Raw genomic sequence first — 24284 nt, 5'->3', positions numbered from 1 at the left:
TGTGGAACTTTGAAACCACTTTGGGCAAAAACTCAGGACGCGTGCGGAGCACTGCCCTGTCCTGGTGAAAAATCAGAAAAGGAGGGCGACAGGAAAGCGCCCCCAATTCTGAAACCCTCCTGGCCGAAGCAATTGCCAGGAGAAAAATGGTCTTAAACGTCAGCCACTTGAGCTCCACCGACTCAAGCGGCTCAAAAGGAGGACCCTGCAAGACCCGCAGCACCACCGCCAAGTCCCACGGAGCCACCGGAGGCACGAAGGGAGGCTGGATCCTGAGAACACCTTGGAAAAAGGTGTGAACGTCTGGCAGTGTAGCAATCCGTCGCTGAAACCACACGGACAAAGCAGACACATGAACCTTCAGAGAGGCCAGGCGTAAGCCGAGGTCCAAACCCGATTGAAGAAATTCCAAGATTCTGGAAACCCGAAACACCTGCGGATCATAGTTTCTGGATTCACACCACTGAAAATAAGTGCGCCACACCCTGTGGTAAATCCGCGCGGAAGCAGGCTTGCGTGCCCTAAGCATGGTACCAATCACCGAACTGGAGAAACCCCTAGACCTCAAGACGGCTGTCTCAAGAGCCACGCCGTCAAAGACAGCCGACCCAGATCCGGGTAAAGGCAGGGCCCTTGAGACAACAGGTCCCGACGCTGAGGAAGAAGGTACGGAGCGTCGATGGAGAGGCACCTCAGATCGGAATAAAGGACGTCTGGGCCACGCCGGAGCCACCAGCACGAGTGTGCTGCCGTCCTGCTTGAATTTCCGCAGAACCCGAGGAAGGATGGATATCGGAGGAAACAGATACGCCAGGTGAAACGTCCATTTCACCGACAGAGCGTCTACCAGACAGGCGCCTGCGTCTCTTGTTCTTGACCCGTAAACGGGCAACTTGTGATTGTGACGGGAGGCCATCAAGTCCAGCTCCGGCAGCCCCCACCTGTCCACGAGTAGCTGAAACACCTCTGGGTGAAGCGACCATTCCCCGGGATGCACGTCGTGACGGCTGAGGAAGTCCGCCTCCCAATTGAGGACTCCGGGAATGAAGACTGCCGAGATCGCTGGAACGTAACACTCCGCCCAAGCAAGAATGCGAGACACCTCCGACATTGCTGCCCGACTGCGAGTTCCCCCTTGGTGGTTGATGTACGCCACCGTGGTGGCGTTGTCGGACTGCACCTGAACCGCCCTTCCGTGAAGAGCGGGGCCGGACGACTGCAGGGCCCTGTACACAGCCCGCAGTTCCAGGATGTTGATGGGGAGAAGTGCTTCTTCCGCGGACCAACGACCCTGAAGCGATAATGAGCCGGTCACTGCCCCCCAACCCCGAAGACTGGCATCCGTCGTGAGCAGGACCCAGTCCGGGATCCAAAAGGGGCGCCCCTCGACCAGATGCGCCGTCTGAAGCCACCAAGCCAAAGACTGCCGAACCTCCGGGGACAACACCAGCATCTGAGAGCGGATCCGGTGAGGTAACCCGTTCCATTCCGATAGAATCAGCCCCTGCAGGGGCCGGGAATGGAACTGGGCAAATTCCACCATGTCGAAAGTCGACACCATGGACCCCAGAACTCTCATAGCTGAATGGACCGACAGGCGGCAACTGCTCAGGCAACTGTGCATCCGCAGCTGCAGGGAGGAGACCTTCTCTGGAGTCAGGAAAATCCGCTGCTGACGAGAATCCAGCAGGGCTCCCAAATTAACCATCCGCTGTGATGGAATCAGGGAGGACTTCTTCCAGTTTATCAACCACCCGTGTGCTTGAAGACAAGCAATGGTCAGGTGGAGATGTCGAAGAAGCACCTCCGGGGAGCTCGCCAGCAGCAGAAGATCGTCCAGGTACGGCAACAGACGTAGACCCTGACCCCGAAGGTGGGCAGCCATAACCGCCATCACCTTGGTGAACACCCTCGGAGCCGTGGAAAGGCCAAAAGGCAACGCCCGAAATTGGTAGTGATGGTTCAGGATAGCAAACCTCAGATACCGCTGATGTGCCGGTGCTATGGGCACATGGAGATAGGCGTCCTGGATATCGAGGGAGACCATATAATCCCCGGGTTCCATCGCCAGAATGATGGAACGTAACGTTTCCATCCTGAACCTGGGAACTCTGAGGTATCTGTTCAGAGACTTCAAATTCAGGATAGGGCGATGAGAACCATTGGGTTTCTGTACCAGAAACAGAGTAGAATAGTACCCCGTCCCGCGCTGAGACTGCGGAACGGGAACAATGACCCCTGCTTGTAGCAAGGATTCTATAGCTACCTGAATCTGACCAGCTTTGGTCTTGTCCAGAGAAGGACTCGTACAGAAAAACTGGTGGGGCGGCCTGAACCGAAAAGACAGGGCGTACCCGAGAGACTACTTCTCGAACCCAGGCATCCGTGGTGGTATTGTGCCAACACTGGGCAAATTGGAGAAGTCGGCCTCCCACTCTGGGGTCCCCCAGAGAGAGGCCCGTCCCATCAGGCAGCAGGCTTATCCTCCTGCTTGGAAGAAGGGCGCCGAGCACTCCATGCCTGCTTCTTGGGCTTGGGTGCGGCCTTGGTCGCCGAATGTCTCGGGAAGGACTGGCCCTTGGCCTTACCCTGAACCCGAAAGGACCGAAAGGCAGAGCTCCTCACTTTAGCCGGTGCAGAGGCCGAAGGGAGAAAAGCCGACTTGGACTTAGCCAAAGTATCCACTATTTTGTCCAAATCCGGACCAAATAGTAAATCACCATTAAAAGGCAAGGCCTCCAGACCCTTTTTTGAATCTGCATCAGCCCTCCAGGACCTCAGCCACAGGGAGCGCCGAGCAGACACCGCTGCAGCCGACACCCTAGAAGTGAGCAGGCTGGCATTAAGAAGACGCTTCCCCAATATAGGAAGCTGCATCCCGCATCTGTCCCACTAACGCTCTCTGGATATCCGGAGCCTCATCAGGAAAGGTATCCTCCAAGGCATTGGCCCATGCCTCAATGGCTTTAGCCACCCAGGAGATAGCCATGGACGGGCGAGCCACCGCCCCGGAAAGAGAATAAATGGACTTTAAACAAGTCTCCACCTTCCTGTCCGTGGGATCCTTCAAAGAGGAGATAGGCAATGGCAGCGTCGCGCTTTTGATCAAGCGGGTAACGTGGGAATCCACCGCCGGCGGAGTTTCCCATTTCCTGCAATGAGCTTCAGGAAAAGGATAGTTCGCCGCCAACCTCTTCTGTGGATGGAACCTCTTACTAGGTAACTGCCAGGCCGCCGCCATATGATCCGATAATTGATCAGACAGGGGGAACACAGTTGAAGTCACCTTGGCCTTTTTAAAATTAGGAAACTTCGACCTAGGAGCCGGCGCATCATCCTCAACATGTAAGATAGCCCGCACCGCCCTAACTAAGGCTGGAACATTAATGGAGGACTTAGCTTCCACCTCCTGCCCCATGACATCAGAGTCAGAGTCCTCACGGATTTCTCAATCATCTGAGGACACTTCCGAGTCCGACAACTGCGCAGCTAGTGAACTCACAACCGGACGTTTAGACACCCTTGGTGGCACATCACCTTGCAACATGGACTGAAACGCCGAGGATGAAGCCGCCAGACTCTGTACGGAGCTGGATAGAACATCCACCCAAGGCGGAGGAGCCGTCGGAGCAAAACTCTGCAAAGGCACTACAGACTGACGCGTCCCTGGGGAAGACTGCACATACACAGGCAGTCCCGAGTAAGGACCCACAGTCTGGGCCACGGGGGGAGACCGCAACATTTGTGGAACCCCCGGGGAATGGGGGATGGTGGGCTGCGGCAACGCCCTAGAAGGGACCGCTGATGGGACCGATAACCGGTCCGCAATAGACGCCAGCACCTGTGAAAACATCGCCCAAGGAGGGTCCTGTGATACAGGGGGGTTGGAGGGGCCCGGTACCAGCTGGCACCGCCCGCACAGACCATCCTGAGATAAGTCCTCCCCATCAACTCCAGCAGCACAACGTCTGCAGGAAAATAGCACAGGAGCCACAGAGCGCTCAGTCTCCTCATCAGACATGATACCGTAAATCACAAGAAATAGGTATCACCAGAGGAATTACGGTTTTAACACCCGCGCACTCACCAGTATGCGACACAACAGCCCAGATATGGTACTGTGTAGCACCCAACAGTATGTGACTGACCCCACAAATACGTGTTTTATATAAGTGAGGGTCTCAGAAAAACGCCCTTCCCCCACACACCTGCCGGGCCGTAGGAGAAGGAAAGGGATAGTTATAAGCTGACAGCAAGGAGAATAAGTCACAGACAGGCAGCACTAGCAATAGTCACATACAATGCAGAAAAGTTAGTACTCACTGCACCTTCCGCTACAATCAACCGCCCAGATTCAGTGTCTGGGAGGGCTATAGCGCTGTGTACACTGTCCTTTAGCAGGGGAGAGATACACAGGGGGACCGGTCCACTTGATACCGCCTGGGAGTCTGCGATGTGCCAGTAAAGATGGCCGCCGGAGACCTCAGAGGAGGAATGGCCGTAAGATAAGAGCAGCTCAGCGACGCCCGACTCCTAGTTGAAAGGCGCGCTGAGCTGAGGGGAGGAGCCGCTAGACAGGGAAGGCTGCCTCCCCTGGCTAGCAATTAACCCCCGGGTTGCCGGTCCCGCTACCAGCCTGATACCCTGGTGGTCTAGCGGACACGCGGGGTATTCCTCAAGTGAGGGGGAGCCCGCCGCCGCCGCTAGCGCCTCCGGTCTGTCCCCAGAGACCGGAGGCTTCTGACTGCATACAAAGTATCCGCGGGCCGCCGCACGCGGCGACCCGCGGCTTACCTGATCCCCGTCGCGTCCGGCAGCAGTCAAGGGAGTCCCCAGAGCCCGGCTAGTACAGGCTCTGGGGTCCCGCCGCGATCCCCAGAGCTGTACTGGCGTCGCGGCGCCAGCGGGGAGAAGGAGCGGCAGCGTGGACGTCCTAAAGGACAGTCTGATGCTGCCGCTCTAACAGTGTAAAAAAAGTAGAAAAAAATAAAAAATTTCTCTTTTAAAATAAAGCTTAGGGGCTGCTCCTGCAGCCCCACTGCGACAGGGTGACCCGACTCCGGCCGGGCACCAACTAAAACTGAGGTGCCTGTGGCCGGGGCGGGGTATAGAGGAGGACGTACCCAAGTGCATCCTGGGAGCAGCAAAGCTTTAACTGCGTGGTGCCCGTGGATCCAGATCCAGCTATACCCCAAGGTCAACCCTGTGGACCCCCTATGGACCCTGAAGTAGAAATCAGAGAAATTGGCAACTGACTACAGGTTGAGTCTCCCATATCCAAAATGCTTGGGACCAGGGGTATTTTGGATATCGGAATATTCCGTATTTTGGAATAATTGCATATTATAATGAAATGTCTTGGAAATGGGACCCAAATATACACACAGAATGCATTTATGTGTTATATACACCTTATACACACATCCTGCAGGTCATTTTAGACAATATTTTTTATAATTTTGTGCATCAAAAAAAGTTTGTGTGCATACATGAAATTCATTTATGTTTCATATACACCTTATACACACAGCCTGAAGGTTATTTTATACAATCTTTTTAATAATTTGTGCCTTAGACAAAGTTTATGTACATTAAACCATCAAAAATCAAAGGTTTCATTATCTCATGCTGAAAATATTCCGTATTTCGGAATATTCCGTATTTCGGAATATTTGGATATGGGAGACTCAACCTGTACATACTTAAGGTGCTTACACACAGCGATATTTTACACAATCTGGCCGATTCTGATGCATCAGAACGACAGATTGTGTAAAATATGCCCAAATCATGGTCGTACATCGCAATGGTCAGATCTGTCGTACCGTAGGGCAGCTCTGCCAATCTGGGACCCAATGCACCGGAGAAAAGTCTGGATGCACGATAGATCGTTTGAAGATTGGACACTGCAAACACCAGATCGTGTGCAGAGCTGCCGAGGAGAGTTTTCAAGGGAAATCGTGTACGATGTCGGATCATGAGCACATCGCTGTGTGTAGGCACCTTAACAAGCTGTGAAAAGGAACTAATAACCAACATATGTTGATATCTGTTAGAAAGCATATTGTGTGCAAGAAAAACCTCCTTATTAACAAGTTGTTAGGATAATTAAGAATTTGAAACATTATTACAATGTATTAGATTTTGGAATACTACATTTATAATTGAATCTAATAACTATTGCTGCTATATATTGTCTAATTTATATCTTCTTTTATTATGTGAAGTTTATTAATTTTAATAATCAGAATATTTCAATTCCAAATAATCGAAGTGTGTTTTCCTTTTATGAAGGTTTTTCATAAAAATATTTCTATGTAAGTGTGAGGGAGCAATACACTTAGAAAGCAGCAATCTGATTGGTTTTTTATTGTCACCAGCGCCCTGATATTTCTTTTTGAGTCACCTTTAACATTTATTTGTTGATGCAGAACTATATATCCTATAACTCTTAGCCAGCTTGCAGCCAGTGGTATGGAATTAAGCACAGCCGTAGGTCTCAATCCAATTCAGACGCGAAAGGGCAACCCCATAGAAACGCCGGCTACGGCACCGCAATTCGCCCCTCTTACTGTCCAATCTCACACAGGACTCGAACATTTTTGTTCGAAGCCATATGGGGCTGCAAACAAAAATCGGCAAGTCCGGTGGTACCGTAAGTGCAGCATACAGCCACACTTACTCGCACCATAAGTAAATTGCACCTAATCGAACTAAAAATCTGCAGCATGATATTCACCAAGCTACAGGAGTACACAGGTGTAAAATGTGATGGGACACAATGTGTGTGTGTATATATGTGTGTATATATATATATATATATATATATATATATATATATACACATACACACACAAATATATTGCAAACAAATTGGAAATAAATATGGACTTTTCATATAGATGTGCATTTGACAAACTTTCTGCATGAGTTTTACAGCAGCCGCTCATATCGCAACACTGGGCTGTTAGGAGGAGCCACCAAGTCAATTGTCTGTTTACCTGCTTGCCTACATCATGATGGCCGGTTATATGCAACTCTGCCCCACACAATCACAGAAGTGGTCAAATCACAGCCTCCAACATACCTATCCCCTGAAATAACTGACTGCAAGCTGTTCTATTCCACCCAATTCAATACTGTGGTCATCCTAGACAAGTAATACCTGTGTAAAGACCAATTTAAATAAGGTGGTCCAAACTTAGTCAAGAGATACTGTAAATAGCATTACTAGAACTTAAAGCGGTTCGCCACCCAAAAAAAAAAAAAAAAATTAACATTATTGCTGGTGAGTAGATAGTCGTACATAACTCACACCCTCCAGACCAACTTAAACATAGAAACTTAGAATTTGACGGCAGATAAGAACCACTTGGCCCATCTAGTCTGCCCTTTTTTACCTTTTGGTTACCTCACCTCTATGTGAGGATATTCTTATGCCTATCCCAAGCATGTTTAAATTGTTCTACTGTCTTAGCCTCTACCACCTCTGATGGGAGGCTATTCCACTTATCTACTACCCTTTCTGTGAAGTAATTTTTCCTCTAATTTCCTTTGAATCTACCTCCTTCCAGTGTCAGTGCATGTCCTCGTGTTTTAGTACGTCTCTTCTTTTGAAGAATGTCTCCCTCCTGCACCTTGTTAAAACCCATGATGTATTTGAAAGTTTCTATCATGTCCCCCCTTTCCCTTCTCTGTTCCAGACTATACATATTGAGAGCTCTTTGTCTTTCCTGATAAGTTTTGTAATGTAGGCCATGCACCATTTTAGTTGCCCCTCTTTGTACAGTCTCTAATGTATTTATATCTTTCTGGAGATGCGGCCTCCAGAACTGAACACAGTATTCTAGATGAGACCGTACCAATGATCTATACTAAGTCCTGACATGGTGCCCACTTGCACATGGCTTGGATTATAGCCCAGCAAGCTGTGCACAGATGGACAAGTCATCAAATGTAGTTTGTTTATCTTGCAGCTAGCAATGCAAGCTCCTGCATAGCAGCTGTAGAATAAGCCTTTAGCCATCACAAGGAGAAAAGTCTGGGTGGCTTAGCAAACTGATCTTAACAGCAAGATTAATATAAAAAAAAAAAAAAAACCTTACCAGGATCAACTAGGGTCTTCTGGTACAATTCCTTCAGCTTTTTACTCTTCACATTCCTTCCTTGAGTGAGGTTTCGGTACATTTCATATCCAATAATCAAGACCCCTCCATCTTCATGCCATCGTTGCATCATACTTCCTCGCTCTTGCGGACGCTTCACAGTGGCAAGTTCAACGACCTGAGGTAAAACAACCATATTCAATTAGAAGGGTAAACAAAAATGTGTGTTCAGATCTTTATTCATATTGAGGGTCAGACTGGTCATCAAATTCATCAGTGCATCCATCACTGAACTGCAAGTCAATATAGGGGTCTATTTACTAAGCCTTTGGTGGAGATAAAGGGCCAACCAATCAGCTCCTAATTGCCAAGTCAGAGGCTGTGTTTGACAAAATGACAGTTAAGAGCTGGTTGGTTGGTTCTTTATCACCATCCACGTTATCTCCATCCAAGGCTTAGTAAATAGACCCCATAGTTAAGCAACAGTTGCATTCTTAAATTTTAGTAGTACTTTTTTTTATGAATATGTAGTGTACATGTTTTATAGAATTGTTGCATTGTAATGCAAGGCTTTACAAATGGACTTTCTGGGGGACCTGAATACAGTTAGACTCAGAAAATTGCAAACAAAGTGAAAAGACCACACACAGCCATATATATTATTATGGGGTGACCAGAACACAGAAATATGCTACATTTATAAAACTAGGACAACAAGAACTAACATTGTTTTTATTTACATGGAGTCAGCACTATACAGAAATTTTACCACTTGTGCTTATGAAATAAAAAAATATGCAACTATTGATTTGCAACAAATGGTAACATGATTCACACCTTTCAGGTTTATGGATTTACTAGTTGTTGTGCCTGTGTTTTTTTTCTCTCCAGATGCTAACAGTTCCCAAAACTGTCCACCAAGGGAGGTAACGCTCCTGATGCTGAGCATAGGACCCTTTGCCTGAAACCAGCTTCCCTGGAGGCAAGCTGGTGTCAAATCGGTAGACTCTTATACAAAGATGTGCACTCAGGACTAAGTCCCCACCGACCAGGTCAAACCAAAGCAGGAACCAGTAGGTTAGCTGACAAGTAAGCGTGACAGTGTTTGGAGGCAGGTCATCCTTGCTCGACAATAGAATAGAGAACAAAGAGTCCGTGTGACAAAACACTTTAGATCAACATAAATGTAGAGAGCCTGCACCACATAAAAAAGAGCTTAAGGATGACTGAGTCTTCCTAACAAGAAAGGAAGGGACCACAATCTCCTGATTAATATGACAACAGCAGTCCACCTTTGGAGGAAAAGCCCAAAAACCAGGAATGGAGATCTGTGAGACAACACACTCCGAAACCCGACAAGCTGAAGAGATTGCCAAGAAAAAAAAAAAAAACAGTTTTCCATGCGACTTATTTGAGGTCCAACAAGTCCAAAGGCTCAAAAGGAGAGTGAAAGCCTGAGAAACCAAAACCAAATCCCAGTGTGCAACCGGAGGAACAAATGGTGGCTGAATGTGAAGCACCCCTTGAAAGAAAGGTCTGTACTGCTAATTGTCTTTGTGTCTTTGGAAATAAACAGAGAGCAAATACCTAAAGTTGTCTCCCATTAACCCTGTCAGGAGGAGGAAGCGGGTGAAATGACAGAATCTGCTTAGAGATCTGGAACAGTTTATTTGGGAGAATCCAAGTCTCGGTGAGGAGATCCTCCAATTGTGCAGAGGATGGGAAATCTGTTGTTGCCTTTTTCTAGCATTTAAATTAAGAGTTATGGCAGACTTACCTTTGTTAACTATTTCTTCGAAGTCCATATGATCTGCAGGGATACCACGGGGTGTGTGTGGTCGGAGAGGTCCTGGCACCAAACACTTAAGCTTTAGCTCCCAGGATGCATCGATCCTCTTCCACATATACCCTGCCAACAGCCACAGGCAGACAGCTTTGTAAACAAGCCCAAGGCAGGAGCAGGAAAGAGGAGAAGGAAGAACATTACTCTCAAGAAACAAAGATGAAGGAATCAGTGATCAAGAGAGAGAAAACCCATTGAGGCCAGGTGCATCAGGAGTGGGCGCCCTGTGGATCCCATGGACTTCGCAGAAAGAGTGTTAACAAAAGGTAAGTCTACCATAACTTAATTTCTTCTTCAGGGTCCTGGGGGGATCCACAGGCATCTGCTCCTGAGCAGAAAGGAGAATCAGACGGCTAAAGGAAGCATCCACAGAGGCAATGGTATCAAAGACATAGAACCTGAGAAAGGTGTGTACGCAAGACCACGTGGCTGCCTTGCACAATTGTTCAGCAGAAGTGCCACGTCGAACTGCCCACGAGGGTCCCACAGACCGAGTAGAATGAGCAGTAACCCTGTTTGGAATAGGGAGATCAGCCTGTGTGTACACCTGAGAGATAGTCATACGTAACCATCAAGCCAGAGTCTGCCTGTAAGCTGGCCATCCTCATTTGTGAAAACCATATAACACAAAAAGAGCATCTGATTTTCAAACAGAGTTTGTACGAACTACATCCAGGGAGGCTCCACCTACAGAGAGGTCCGGAGCCCGAAAAGCTGGAACCACAATTTCTTTATTTACATGTGAAGCGGGACACTACCTTAGGAAGGTAACACTCCCTTGTATGAAGAATAGCTGTGTCCTGGTGAAAAATAAAAAATGGGGAGCAACAAGACAGTGCTGCCAAATTAGAGAGACTGCATGCAGAAGAGAGAACGAGGAGAAAAAGTGTCTTCGCTGTCAACCTTTTGTAGCCCCTTAAGAACCAAATACAGACCCCACGGTGCTACCGGAGGGACTGAAGGAGGCTGAACTCGCAGAACTCCCTGAAAAATAATTCTAACATCTGGTAATGAAGCAATATTTCTCTAGAACCAGACTGATAATGCAGTAACCTGCACTCTCGAAGTGGCCAGGCAGAGACCAAGGTCTAAACCAGCCTGGAGAAAAGCCAGTACCCGTAAAACCCTAAACACCTTAGGATCACACTTCCTGTGGGAACACCATTGACCAAAAGAATGCCAAACCCTGTAATAGATGTGGGCCGAGGCAGGAATTTGTGTCCTAAGCATTGTTTGAATCACAGAGCTGGAGAAACCTTTGGCTCTTAAGATGGAAGATTCAAGAGCCACACCGTCAAAGCCACAAGAGGTAAGTCTGGATACAGGGTTAACCGATCCTGCCATAGAGGAAGAGGATACGGACTGTCTATGGACAGATTCTGTATGTCAGTGAACCAATGACGTCTGGGCCAAGCCAGAGCCACTAGTATTACTGTTCGGCCTTCCTGCTTGAATTTCATGAGGACTCTTGGGAGGAAGGAAAGTGAAGAAAAAAAGATAAACCAGCTTGAAGTCCCATCTTACTACCAGTGCGTCCACGAATGCTGCTGATGGGTCTCTGGACCTGGACCCGTACCTGGGGACCTTGTGGTTATGACTTGACGCCATGAGATCCATTTTTGGTAGACCCCATTTGTTTACCAGGAGCCGAAACATTCTCGGATGGAGATACCACTCTCCGGCGTGTATGTCCTGACGACTTAGGAAGTCTGTTTCCCAATTGAGGACTCCCAGTATGAATATTGCCAAGATGGGCGGAAGATGATGTTCTGCCCAAATCAGAACCTGTGTCACTTCCTTCATGGCTGCATGACTTCGCGTGCCACCCTGAAGTACTACTGTAGCCGCGTTGTCGGACTGGATCTGGACTGGCCTGCCGTGGAGCAGGTCCTGTGCTCTGATAAGTGCTTTGTATACTGCTCGCAGCTCCAGAATGTTTATTGGCAGATGAATTTCCTGATTTGTCCATCTTCCCTGAAAGGTGTGATGACCTGTCACTGCCCCCATCCGCAAAGGCTGGCGTCCGTGGTGAGAAGCACCCAATTTGGAATCCAGAATGGGCGCCCTTTTTCCAGATGATCCTTTTTCAGCCACCAAAGGAGGGAGAGATGAACCTCTGGAGTGAGAAGGACCTCATTAGCGGATACTGTCCGTTCCACCTGGAGAGAATCAACCATTGCTAAGGCCTGGAATGAAACTGAGCATATCCTACCATGTCGAAAGTGGATTCCATTGATCCCAGGACCTGCATCGCTGATAGAATGGATACCCTTCGCTTGCGTAGCAGTTTGCAGACTCGCAATGATACGGCCGCAATCTTGTCCTCTGGTAGAAACACCCTTTTTGTACTTGAGAATCCAGAAGTGCTCCCAGATGTACCATCTGCTGTGTTGGAGAAAAAGGATTTCTTCCAATTGAGGATACAGCCGTGCTTATGTAGGCAGGCTATGGTCAGTTGAAGATAGTTTTGTAAAACAAGTGGAGTTTGTGGCAATATCAGAATTTCGTCCAGATATGGTAGTATTCCAATTCCCTGATGCCTGAAATAGGCCGTCATGACTGCCATTATCTTGGTAAATACACGGGGGGCCGTTGATGGGCCAAAGAGTAGTGCCTGAAATTGATAATGTTGTAGAACAGCAAACCGTAGAAATTGTTGGTGGGATGGCGTAATGGGAACATGCAGATATGCATCCTGAATGTCCAGGGAAACCATAAAATCCCCAGGCTCTATTGCCAAAATAATTGACCAGAGAGTTTCCATACAGAACCTGGGTACATGGATAAAACTGTTGAGGGTTTTTAGATTTAGAATAGTTATGAGCCCCATTCGGTTTCTGAACCAAAAATAGATTGGAATAATAACCCCTTCCTTGTTGCAACATAGGAACCGGGATTATTACACCTGCCTGCAGCAGGGAGTGAATGGCCTCCTGAAAGGTCAAGGCCTTCACCGTACCTGATGGAGGTTCTGTGCAAAAAAACTTTTGGGAAGGATGCCTCTGGAAAGTGAGGGCATCCCCCTGAGAGAACACTTCTCGGATCCAGGCATTTGTTGTTGGTTGACAGTAATCCGCAAATTGAAGAAATAGGCCTCTCACCCTGGGATCCCCCAGGAGGAGGCCCGCCCCATCAGGCCAAGGATTTGTCGTCTGTCTTAGAAGCTGGACGTCTGGCCGCCCCAGACCTCTTAGTTTGTCGCCTGGATGTCCTGCGAAAACTAGAAGGCTTGGAGAAAGACCGGTCCTTTCATCCTCAGAGACGAGCAAAGGAACAAAGAGAAAAGTGCCTAGATTTTATTGTAAACGTAGATGGCAGACCTGCAGACTTTGAAGCCGCCAGCGTAGCTATTATGTTATCTAACTCTGCTCCAAAAAGTATATTTCCATAGCAAGATAATGATTCCAAAGCCTTCTTTGAGCTTTCCAGGATCTTAACCAAAGGACCCTGCGCGCCACTACTAAAGCTGCTGATGCTTTAGAAGCTAGAATTCCAGCGTCAACTGCAGTTCCTTCCAAATAGGAGGCCGCTTCCCGTATATGAGAGATATACTTCATCTGTTCTCTGGTAGCGAGTCATCCAATGCCCCCGTCCACTCTTCAACAGCTTTGGCTGCCCAGGCTCCAGCCATAGCTAGACGAGTAACAGCTCCTGATTATGAAAATATTGCCTTAAGACATGTTTCAATTTTCTTATCTGTAGAATCCTTGAGAAGATGCTGACGGAATAGGCAACGTATCATTTCTGACCAAGTGCGTCATGTGAGCATCCACAGTAGGAGGTACCTCCCACTTGGTACATTCAGAAGCTGGGAAAGGATACAACAAATGTTAATTTTTTATTCACATAAAACCATTTATCCAGGTTACCCCAAGGTTCTTCCATAAGCTCAGTGAGCTGCTCGGATTAAGGAAACTCCGTTTTGGCCACCTTTCGGTGTTTAAATACTGGAGCCTTTTTACTAGGGACTGGTTCATCTGCCTGAATATCTAGGATTGATTTAACCGCTCTCTCCAAAGAAGGAACATCTACGGTGGACGGCTGGTTATCCTTTCCCGAGCTAGACCCTGGAAAAGAACCCTGTGCAACATCTGATTCCTCTGATGATGTGTCTGAATTCATATGCTGAGCAGACTGATAAAAAGATAACTTGCGTTTAGGCGCTTTAGTAATTACCGGTCTGCTTTCAACAGTCGACCGTGCCATACCCTGACTAGAATGGCCATAAACATCCCTCCACGAAGTATGTATAGGAGGTGCAAACATGGCTTGCTGTTGACAGCCCATACAAGGAGGCAGCAAAATGCTTCATTACCTGAGACAAGTTGGACACTGAAAATAGCTCTTGTTCAGAGGCAGGGGACACACTGGCCGGACAGAATTTACATGAAACCAGCACAGGGGCCTCCCCACCTTCTGTTTCCCTTTACCTTTTGACATTCAAAATTAAAGGCAACAAATGCAATACTATGTGATAGCCTTCACAACTACTAGTAAATGACAAGTACCCAGAAAACACCCCCACCCCAAAGGGATGTAGAGAAAACAGTGATCGTTATAATTGTCAGTCAGAAATAAAAGACCATACCAGTACAGCAGCTAGAAAACAGTCACATACAATGCATATGTAATATAGTTGCAATTGACTCTGAATCAACTACCCAAACACGAGGGAATGGTAGGATATAGAGCACTATATACCTGATGCAAGAGAGGTATACAGGGAGATAATATGAGATATGGTAAGAACTTACCCTTGTTATCTCTATTTCTACGAAGTCCATAGGGTTCCACAGGATACAGGGGTATAGGCGATGGCGGCAGACATCCAGGCACCACAGAGTTAAATTTTCAGCCTCCCAGGATGCACTAGCGTCCCCTTCCTATACCCCGCCCCCGAGCCTCAGGCCACTCAGTTTCGTAACAAGCCATAGGCCGGAGCAGGAGCAAAAAAGAGAGAGAAGACAGTCTGGAACACACAAGAATCACATTCTCACCAGAAGGAGACGGAAAACCGGTGACCAGAGCAAAGCCCATCTGCAGCACAGGTGCGACAGGGCGGGAGTCCTGTGGAACCCTATGGACTTCGTAGAAATAGAGATAACAAGGGTAAGTTCTTACCATATCTCATATTTTCTACTTCAGGGTCCATAGGGTATCCACAGGATACCTTGGGGATGTCCCAAAGCAGTATCCTTTAAGGGTGGGGACGCTCCTGTGCTGTAAGGAGAATCCGCCGCCGAAAGGAAGCATCCTGAGAGGCGAAGGTATCAAGAGCATAATACCTTACAAAAATATGGACAGATGACCACATGGCTGCCAATCACCGCTGAGGCGCCACGTCGAGCTGCCCACGAAGGACCCACAGACCTAGTGGAAGAGCTTTAATAGAGGATGGAACAGGAAGACCTGTGAATCCATCCTGCCAAAGTTAGCGTAGTGGCAGGCCAACCCATTTTATGGAAACCAGAAAGGACAAAACCGAGAGTCTGATTTTCTAAATGGACTGGTACGGTCAACTTAAATTCTTAGCGCCCGTACCACAGTCAAATAGGCCTCACCAGCAGACAGGACTGGGGAAGTAAAGGCAAGCACTGCCCTGTTCCTAGGAAAGATGAGAAAAAGGGAGGTCTACATGACAAAGCCTCCCATTCTGAGATCCTACTGGCCAAATTAAGAGCCAGAAGGAATACAGTCCTAGCCGTAAGCCATTTGAAATCCACTGAGCCCAGTGGATCAAATGGCAGTCCTCAGAGAGCCCTAAGGACCACAGCCAAATCCCAAGGAGCCACAGGTGGAACAAAGGGATGCTGAATATAACGTACACCCTGCACAAAGGTGCGGGCATCAGGAAGAGTAGCAATCCTACACTGAAACCATACTAACAGGGCAGAAACCTGCACCTTGAGGTAAGCAAGGCGAAGACCGTTATCTAAGCCCACCTGTAGGAAAGCCAACCTCTGGATATCCGGAATACCAGAGGAGCCTAGCCTCTAGGGCGACACCTGAAAGTATACCATACCTAATGGTAAATTCTTGCAGATAAAAGCTTCCGAGCTCTTAGCATGAACAGAGCCCCTGTTAACTATAGAGCTGGAAAAACTCCTAGACCTTAAGAGGGCAGTCTCCACCGCCACACCTTCAAGGACAGACAACCCAGGTCTGGGTATCAGCCAGGATCCTGAGACAACAGGTCCGGGCGTAGAGGCAACAGCTTCGGAGTGTTAACTGAGAGGCTCCGAAGATCTGAGTAATAGTGCCATCTGGCCTACGCTGGAGCTAACAGCAGGAGCGTGCCTCCTTCTTGCTATTACTGGAGGAAGAAGGGATAACGGAGGGAGGGGGTACACAACTTGGAAGGTCCACTGGACCTACCTACGTCTATCAGAAGAGTGTCATCTCTGAAAGGCTCCACTTGTTCACAAGAAGATTGAACACCTGATAAAGAGGACATTTCCCTGAATGCACGTCTTGACGGATGAGAAAGCCTGCTTTCCATCTGAGGATTCCTGAATGAACACTGCCGATGACGGCAGGGATATAGCCTTCCACCCAAGCCAGAATTCGGGACACCACTGTCAGTGTCGCCTGACTTCGGGAACCTCCTAGGTGGTTTACATAAGCCATCATGATGGCGTTGTCAGACTGTATCTGCACGGTATTTCCGTGGAGGACCTGTCATGCATGCTGGAGAACCCTGAATACTGCTTAGAGTTCTCAGATGTTTATGGGAAGCCCAAAAACTACTGGTGTCCACCTGCCCTGGAACAAGTGTGGACCCGTCATGCTTCCCAGCCACGGATACTGGCGTCCGCCGTCAGAAGGACCCTGTTCGCAATCCCAAAGGTGGTGCCCCTTGTTTAGGTGAGCTTTCTGCAGCCACCAGGCCAGAGAGAGACAAACCTCCGGGGAAAGCCTATTGACTTTATCCTATGGGGCAACCCATCCCAACCGGAGAGGATCAAGTTCTTTAGAGTGAAGCTGGGTACTCTCCACCATGTCGAACAGAGACATCCTGGAACCCAGGAACCACATTGCCAAGTGAATAGACACTCGGCGACTCTGCAGGCAACTGCGTACCTTTGCCTGTAATGCAGAGATCTTTTCCTCAATCACAAAGCTCCTCAGATGTTGGGATATGGAGCATCCTCTGAAGAATCAAGACAGGACCATTTCCAGTTTATCAGTCAGCCCTAACGTAGCAACACAGATATTGTCCGTTGCATATGGCACTGAAGTGTATCTGGAGACCGTGGTAACAACAGGAGGTCACTCGGATAGGGTAACAAGCGGACCCCCTGCATCCGCAGGTGGGCTGCCATAACTACCATGACCCTGGTAAACCGTGAGGAGCGGAGGCCAGACCAAGGGGCAATGCCAGAAACTGGAAATGCTTATCGACCACTGCAAACCTGAGGAAAACACTGGTGTGCTAAGAAAAGAGGGATATTCAGGTAGTCACCCTGAATATATCCAACGACACCACAAAATTCCCAGGCTCCATTGACCGAGGAACCCTTAAGAATTTGTTGAAGGATTCGAGGTTGAGAATGTCCTGGTAAGACCCATTGGGTGTCTGTACGAGAAAGAGGATGGAGTAATACCTCGTTCCCCTTTGGGGCAACGGAATAGGTACTATAACTCCTGCCTGGAGCATAGAGTGTAACACCCTCAAAAATTACAGGGCCTTGTCTTGAATTGACAGAAGACCTGTAACGAAAAACCTTCTGGGAGGCTATTACCGGGAGGAAAGGACATACCTTCAAGAAAATACTTCTCTTACCCCAGTGTCCGTGGTGGTCAGACACCAGCACTGGGCGAACTGGAGAAGCCGGCCTCCAACTCTGGGGTCCCCCGAGAGGAGGCCGGTCCCATGAGGCTGAAGGCTTATAGTCCAACTTGGGAGTAGGACGTCTTGTACTCCAAGCCTGTTCTTATGGCTGAGCAGATTTCCTGGCTACTGACTGTCTTGGAAAGCTGTATTTTAGACTTACCCTGGCCTCACAGGGCCGAAAAGACAAAGTCCCAGACCCTGATGGGACTGTAGCCGATGGCAGACACGCAGACGTAGCTGCTGCCTGCAGGGCCACAATTGCGTCCAGACGAGGGCCAAACAGGACTTGTTCTGTAAAAGGCAAAGCATTCCAAATGGAATCTGCGTCCGCTTTCCAAGAGCGCAACCACAGGGAGCGGCAAGCCGCTACTGCTGCCGAGGAGATTCTGGAAAGGAGTAGGCTATATGTAAGACCGTCTCATTATGAACGTGGCTAAGTCTCTGAGAATTTGCCACTATCCACCTGCTCTGCTGGAGAGTCAGTGTGCAGAGATCCACTTACCTACCAGTGTTCCATGGCTCTGGCCCCCCAGCACACGGCCATAGCCGGCCTGGAAGCCCCTCCAGCAAGGGAATATTGGATTTTAGATATATTTGCACCTTGCAATCTGGAACCTCCTTCAAAGAGGACCTGGAGGGCATGGGCAATGTAGCACTCCTCACTAGGCGTGTAACAAGAGAATCTACCCATAAAGGTAACTCCCATTCGGAAATGTAATTATCCGCAAAAGAGGTATGCAAAAGGTAAACCGTTTTTGAGGCTGGAACCGCTTACCCGGATTTTCCACGCCTCCTCTAAATGATCCACCTGACCAAATAGAGGAATTACAGTGGCAACACCCTTATCCTTAAAGAAGGCATATTTGGATTTAGCCACGGGGGATATGTAATAACCAAAGCCGCACGGACTGCCCGTAGAAGGCCAGGTATATAGACTTTAGACCCAGACTACGCCTCCTTTGCACTAAGGGGCTCGTGTCTGAAAAAGTCAATAATGTCACCGTCATCAGACGTCATGTCTTTACCCGTCTGAGACCCGAAAGGCCGTTTAGAAGGCCGAAATGGTGACTCCCCCTGTAAAACGTCGATCGGGCGCTATACCATTTGGACAATAAATTCACCCACACAGGCTCCTGCGAGACCTGGGGGGGCGAAAAACAGGATACACTGGGGTACCATTAACTGTCCAGGGACCCCTGCATGTGATGAGACCACCACAGGCTGCGATAACCCCTTGGGGAAACGCAGGGGGCGTTGCCCACAAAGGCTGTAAGCATTTTAGCCAGCCGAGGGCGGTCCCCTTTTTTGTGCAGGCACAGTGACAGAAATGGGGCGTGATATATAATACAACATGCCCTCCATAAACCCTCAGCGTCTACATATCCCTCCGCTCACTGCACATATCAGTACATTATAGCTGGAAGAGGATATCCTCGTTCACTTTCCGACATGAGGAGTGTGAACGGAGCATATGTGACCTCCCACACAGAAAAACCACGTTTACTGTGAGGTAATAAACACCCTGCGACACCGCACCGCAAGGGCTGTAGCAGAAGAACAGGGATAGGAAAAGGCTGACAGTCAGAAATGAAAATATGAGATATGGTAAGAACTTACCCTTGTTATCTCTATTTCTACGAAGTCCATAGGGTTCCACAGGATACCTTGGGGTATAGGTGTGACGTCAGTCGCAGGGCACCAAAGAGTTAAGCTTTCAGCCTCCCAGGATGCACTAGGTCCCCCTCCTATACCCCGCCCCCGGGCCAAGGCACCTCAGTTAGTTACCAAGCCATAGGCCGGAGGAGGAGAAGGAAGAGAGAGAACAAAGATCTGGACACATACAAGAATCACATTCTCACCAGAGGGAGACGGAAAACCGGTGACCAGAGCAAAGCCCATCTGCAGCACAGGTGCGACAGGGCGGGAGTCCTGTGGAACCCTATGGACTTCGTAGAAATAGAGATAACAAGGGTAAGTTCTTACCATATCTCATATTTTCTACTTCAGGGTCCATAGGGTATCCACAGGATACCTTGGGGATGTCCCAAAGCAGTATCCTTTAAGGGTGGGGACGCTCCTGTGCAGAAAGGAGAATCCGCCGCCCGAAGGAAGCATCCTGAGAGGCGAAGGTGTCAAACCAGTAATACCTCACGAAGGTATGGACAGAAGACCACGTAGCAGCCTTGCAGATCTGAACTGCCGAGGCACCACGTCGAGCTGCCCACGAAGGACCCACAGACCTAGTGGAATGAGCCTTCAGAGAAGGAGGGACCGGTAGGCCTTCATGAAGATAAGCTTCAGAAATAGCCATACGGATCCAGGCTGCCAAAGTTTGCTTTGAAGCAGGCCAACCCTTTTTACAGAAGCCATAGAGGACAACAAAGCGTCCGACTTCCTAAACAAAGAAGTGCGGTCAACATAAGTCCTTAAGGCCCGCACAACATCCAAAGAGGCCTCACCCACGGAAAGACCCGGTGAGTTAAAGGCCGGAACAACTATTTCCTCGTTAACATGAAACTGGGAAACAACTTTGGGAAGAAACTTGGGCCGAGTGCGGAGCACTGCCCTGTTCCCATGAAAAACCAAGAAAGGGGGTCTACAAGAAAGAGCCCCTAACTCAGAAACACGTCTGGCTGAAGCAACGGCCAGAAGGAAAACAGTCTTAGCTGTTAGCCATTTAATATCCACTGAGCCCAGTGGTTCAAACGGCGGTCCTTGGAGAGCCCTCAGGACCACAGCCAAATCCCAAGGCGCCACAGGTGGAACAAAGGGCGGCTGAATACGGAGAACACCTTGCATAAAGGTGCGCACATCCGGGATTGTAGCAATCCTACGGTGAAACCAGACAGATAGGGCCGAAACCTGTACCTTCAAAGAAGCAAGGCGAAGCCCATGATCTAGTCCCGCTTGCAGGAAGGCGAGAATCCGAGACAGACGAAACTCCCGCGGTGCATAACCTCTCGGTCGACACCACTGGAAGAACATATGCCACACGCGATGGTATATCCTCGCGGAAGACGGTTTCCGAGCTCGTAACATGGTACGCACCACAGAGCTGGAAAACCCCCAGGACCTCAGCATGGCCGTCTCAACAGCCACGCCGCCAAAGACAGCCGAGTCAGGTCCGGGTGAAGACAAGGACCCTGAGACAGAAGGTCCGGTCGTAGCGGCAACCGCAGAGGACTGTCCACGGACAGACCCTGAAGGTCTGAGAACCAGTGCCGTCTGGGCCACGCGGGAGCTATCAACAGGAGCGTCCCTCCTTCCTGTTTGAATTTCCGGATTACCCGTGGAAGAAGGGAGACCGGAGGGAACAGGTATGCGAACCTGAACGTCCACCGGACGGACAGAGCATCCACCAGAGACGCCCCTTCGTCTCTTGTGCGAGACCCGTACACCGGCAACTTGTTGTTGTGCCGGGACGCCATGAGGTCGATTTCTGGAAGACCCCACCTGTCCACCAGTAGTTGAAAAACGTCCGGGTGCAGGGACCATTCCCCTGGATGAACGTCCTGGCGACTTAGAAAGTCTGCCTCCCAATTTAGCACTCCCGGGATGAAGACCGCTGATATGGCCGGAAGATTGCGCTCCGCCCAAACCAGGATCCGAGAGACCTCTACGAGAGCCGCCCGACTGCGAGTTCCTCCTTGCCTGTTTATGTAGGCCACGGTGGTAGCATTGTCCGACTGGACCTGCACCGGGTGACCCTGGAGAAACCGCTGTGCCTGCAGGAGAGCATTGAACACCGCACGGAGTTCCAAGATATTTATTGGAAGCTCCGCTTCTGTCGGTGTCCACCTGCCCTGGAACAAGTGTGGACCCGAAACTGCTCCCCAGCCCCGAAGACTGGCGTCCGTTGTCAACAGGACCCAATTTGGAACCCAGAACGGACGTCCCTTGTTGAGGTGGGTCGTCTTTAACCACCACGCAAGGGACAGGCGAACCTCCGGGGTGAGCACAATCGTCTGGAACTTCAGAGACTGAGGCAGCCCGTTCCACTTGGACAGGATCAGGTGCTGCAGAGGTCTGGAGTGAAACTGGGCGTATTCCACCATGTCGAACACCGACACCATGGAGCCCAGTAACCTCATCGCCGAGTGTAAGGACACCCGGCGGCTGTGCAGACAACTGCGCACCCTTGACTGTAAAGCAGAGATCTTGTCCTCCGTCACGAAGATCCTTTGCTGTCCCGAGTCCAATAAGGCTCCAAGATGCAGAATCCTCCGAGACGGGATTAGAGTGGACTTCTGCCAGTTGATTAGCCAGCCGTGCCATTGCAGCAGTGCAATGGTCAGGTCCAAGTGGTGTAACAGGAGCTCTGGAGATCCTGCCACCAATAACAGGTCGTCCAAGTACGGCAACATGCGGACTCCTTGCAGCCGCAGAGAAGCCGCCATGACCGCCATAGCGTCCTGTAAGTTCAATGACACCATGTAGTCCCCAGGTTCCAGCGCCAGAATGATGGACCGTAGGGTCTCCATCCGAAACTTCGGGACCCGCAAAGACTTGTTGAGTGCTTTGAGGTTGAGAATCGGACGATATGACCCATTGGGTTTCTGTACCAAAAAAAGATTTGAATAGAAACCCTGGCCCCTCTGGGAGAATGGAACAGGCACTATAACTCCAGCCTGGAGCATAGTGTGCAATACCTTCCGCAGCTCCGTAGCCTTGTTCCGGTCTGATGGTAGACCCGTGGTGAAGAATCGAGCCGGGGGTCTGTGCCGGAAGGAGAGGGCGTACCCGTGAGAGACCACCTCCAGAACCCAAGTGTCTGTCGTAGTGAACGACCAACACCGGGAGAACTGCAGCAGGCGGCCTCCCACCCTGGGATCCCCCAAGGGGAGACCCGGACCGTCAGGCCGCAGGCTTGTCATCTGGCTTGGGGGCCGGACGTCTGGTACTCCATGCCTGTTTCCGGGGCTTGACCGATTTCTTAGGGCCAGCCTGTCGAGGAAACGACTGTGGTTTGGGCCTGCCCTGGGCCCTAGATGACCGAAAGGACGATGGTCCAGAACCAGAAGGAGCAGCGGCCGACGGGAGACAAGCAGATTTGGCTGCCGCCAGCGTGGCCACAATCTTATCCAGATCCGGACCGAAGAGAACTTCTCCGGTAAACGGCAACGCTTCCAGACCTTTCTTGGATCTGCGTCCGCCTTCCAGGATCGCAGCCACAAGGTGCGACGAGCAGCTACCGCTGCTGAAGAAATTCTAGACACCAGAGTACTAATGTCTAGAGCCGCCTCGTTGATGTAGGTGGCCGAATCACGGAGATTGCCAATCAACTCCGCCTGTTCGGCCGGACAGTCGGATTCAAAAGAAGCCTCTAATGAATCCGCCCAGCGCTCCATCGCTCTGGCAACCCAGCAAATGGCCATAGCCGGCCGTGCTGCCCCCCCTGCAAGGGAATAAGCAGACTTCAGGCAGATTTCTACCTTGCGGTCCGTAGCATCCTTAAGGGAGGACATGGATGGCATCGGCAATGTGGCACTACGGACAAGACGGGTCACGTGAGAATCCACCTGTGGAGGGGATTCACACTTAGCAAAATAATTATCCGCGAACGGATAAGCCACCGCCAGGCGTCTCTGCGGCTGGTATCTTTTGCCAGGTTGTTTCCACGCCTCCTCTAAATGGTCCACCAACTGACCCGAAAGAGGAAAGACTGTGGCATCGCCCTTCACATCTTTGAAAAAGGCATACTTAGATTTAGCCGCTGGGGGAACTTCGTCCTCAATCACCAAGGCTGTGCGGACCGCCCGAATAAGTCCAGGAATATATACTTTGGACTTAGCATCAGCGTCCTTAGTATGGAAAGGTTCCTGATCGTAAGGATCCAGAATCTCCCCATCATCAGACGTCCCTTCGTCATCCTCATAAGGAGCGGACAGAGACGCCACCGGCCTTTTATGAGGCCGCATCACAGACTCCCCTTGCAACACATCCGACAAGTGCTGTACAGAACTCGTCAGGGAGTTAACCCACGCTGGCTCCTGAGAACCCGGGAGCGGGGAAATAGGGAGACTGTGGGGTACCACCAATTGTCGTGGGAACCCCTGCATGGGTGACGACACCACAGACTGCTGGGACAAACCCATCGGAGTAAACGCGGGCTGCGGAGCTAACTGGCCCACTAAAGCTGTTAACGCCTGAGCGAAACAAGCCCAGGGCGGCTCCTGTACCGGTGCTGTAACCGTAATAGGCCGCGCCATGGACAAACACTGCCGGCAAAGGCCCTCCGCGCTACCCTCCCCCTCCGCTAACGGTACTTTGCACGTGGTACACTGTAGCCGGAGGGGAAAATCACTTTCAGACATGATGGCACCACGTATGTGACCTCTCTCACCAATTAAGTATTAAATAGGCGAGAGACCACCCTGCAGCACCGCACCGCAAGGGCTTTAGCAGAAAGAACAGGGACAGTAATAAAGCTGACAGTTTAGAGAAGAAAAGTTACAGGCAGCGCTAGCACAGTCACATACAATGCAGAGAAATAACAATTCCT

The 24284-nt window shown here is 49.8% G+C and overlaps 1 protein-coding gene across 5 annotated transcripts in view; it reads right to left on the bottom strand.

The window, feature by feature from the left end:
- The window catches only part of ATRX (ATRX chromatin remodeler), a 290301-nt gene that overhangs the window by 86409 nt on the left and 179608 nt on the right, over nucleotides 1-24284 (bottom strand). For all 5 annotated transcript variants that reach the window (XM_088445557.1, XM_088445556.1, XM_088445558.1 and 2 more), the window contains one exon: nucleotides 8106-8283. In XM_088445557.1, coding sequence (XP_088301683.1) covers nucleotides 8106-8283 — 178 coding nt within the window. The remainder of the gene's footprint in view (nucleotides 1-8105; nucleotides 8284-24284) is intronic.

The sequence above is a fragment of the Taudactylus pleione genome, unplaced genomic scaffold, assembly GCF_031769625.1.
Source record: "Taudactylus pleione unplaced genomic scaffold, aTauple2 ptg000381l, whole genome shotgun sequence".
Taxonomy (NCBI): domain Eukaryota; kingdom Metazoa; phylum Chordata; class Amphibia; order Anura; family Myobatrachidae; genus Taudactylus; species Taudactylus pleione.
Note: the sequence above shows the minus strand (reverse complement) of the source record. Positions and strands in the feature narration are given on the sequence as shown.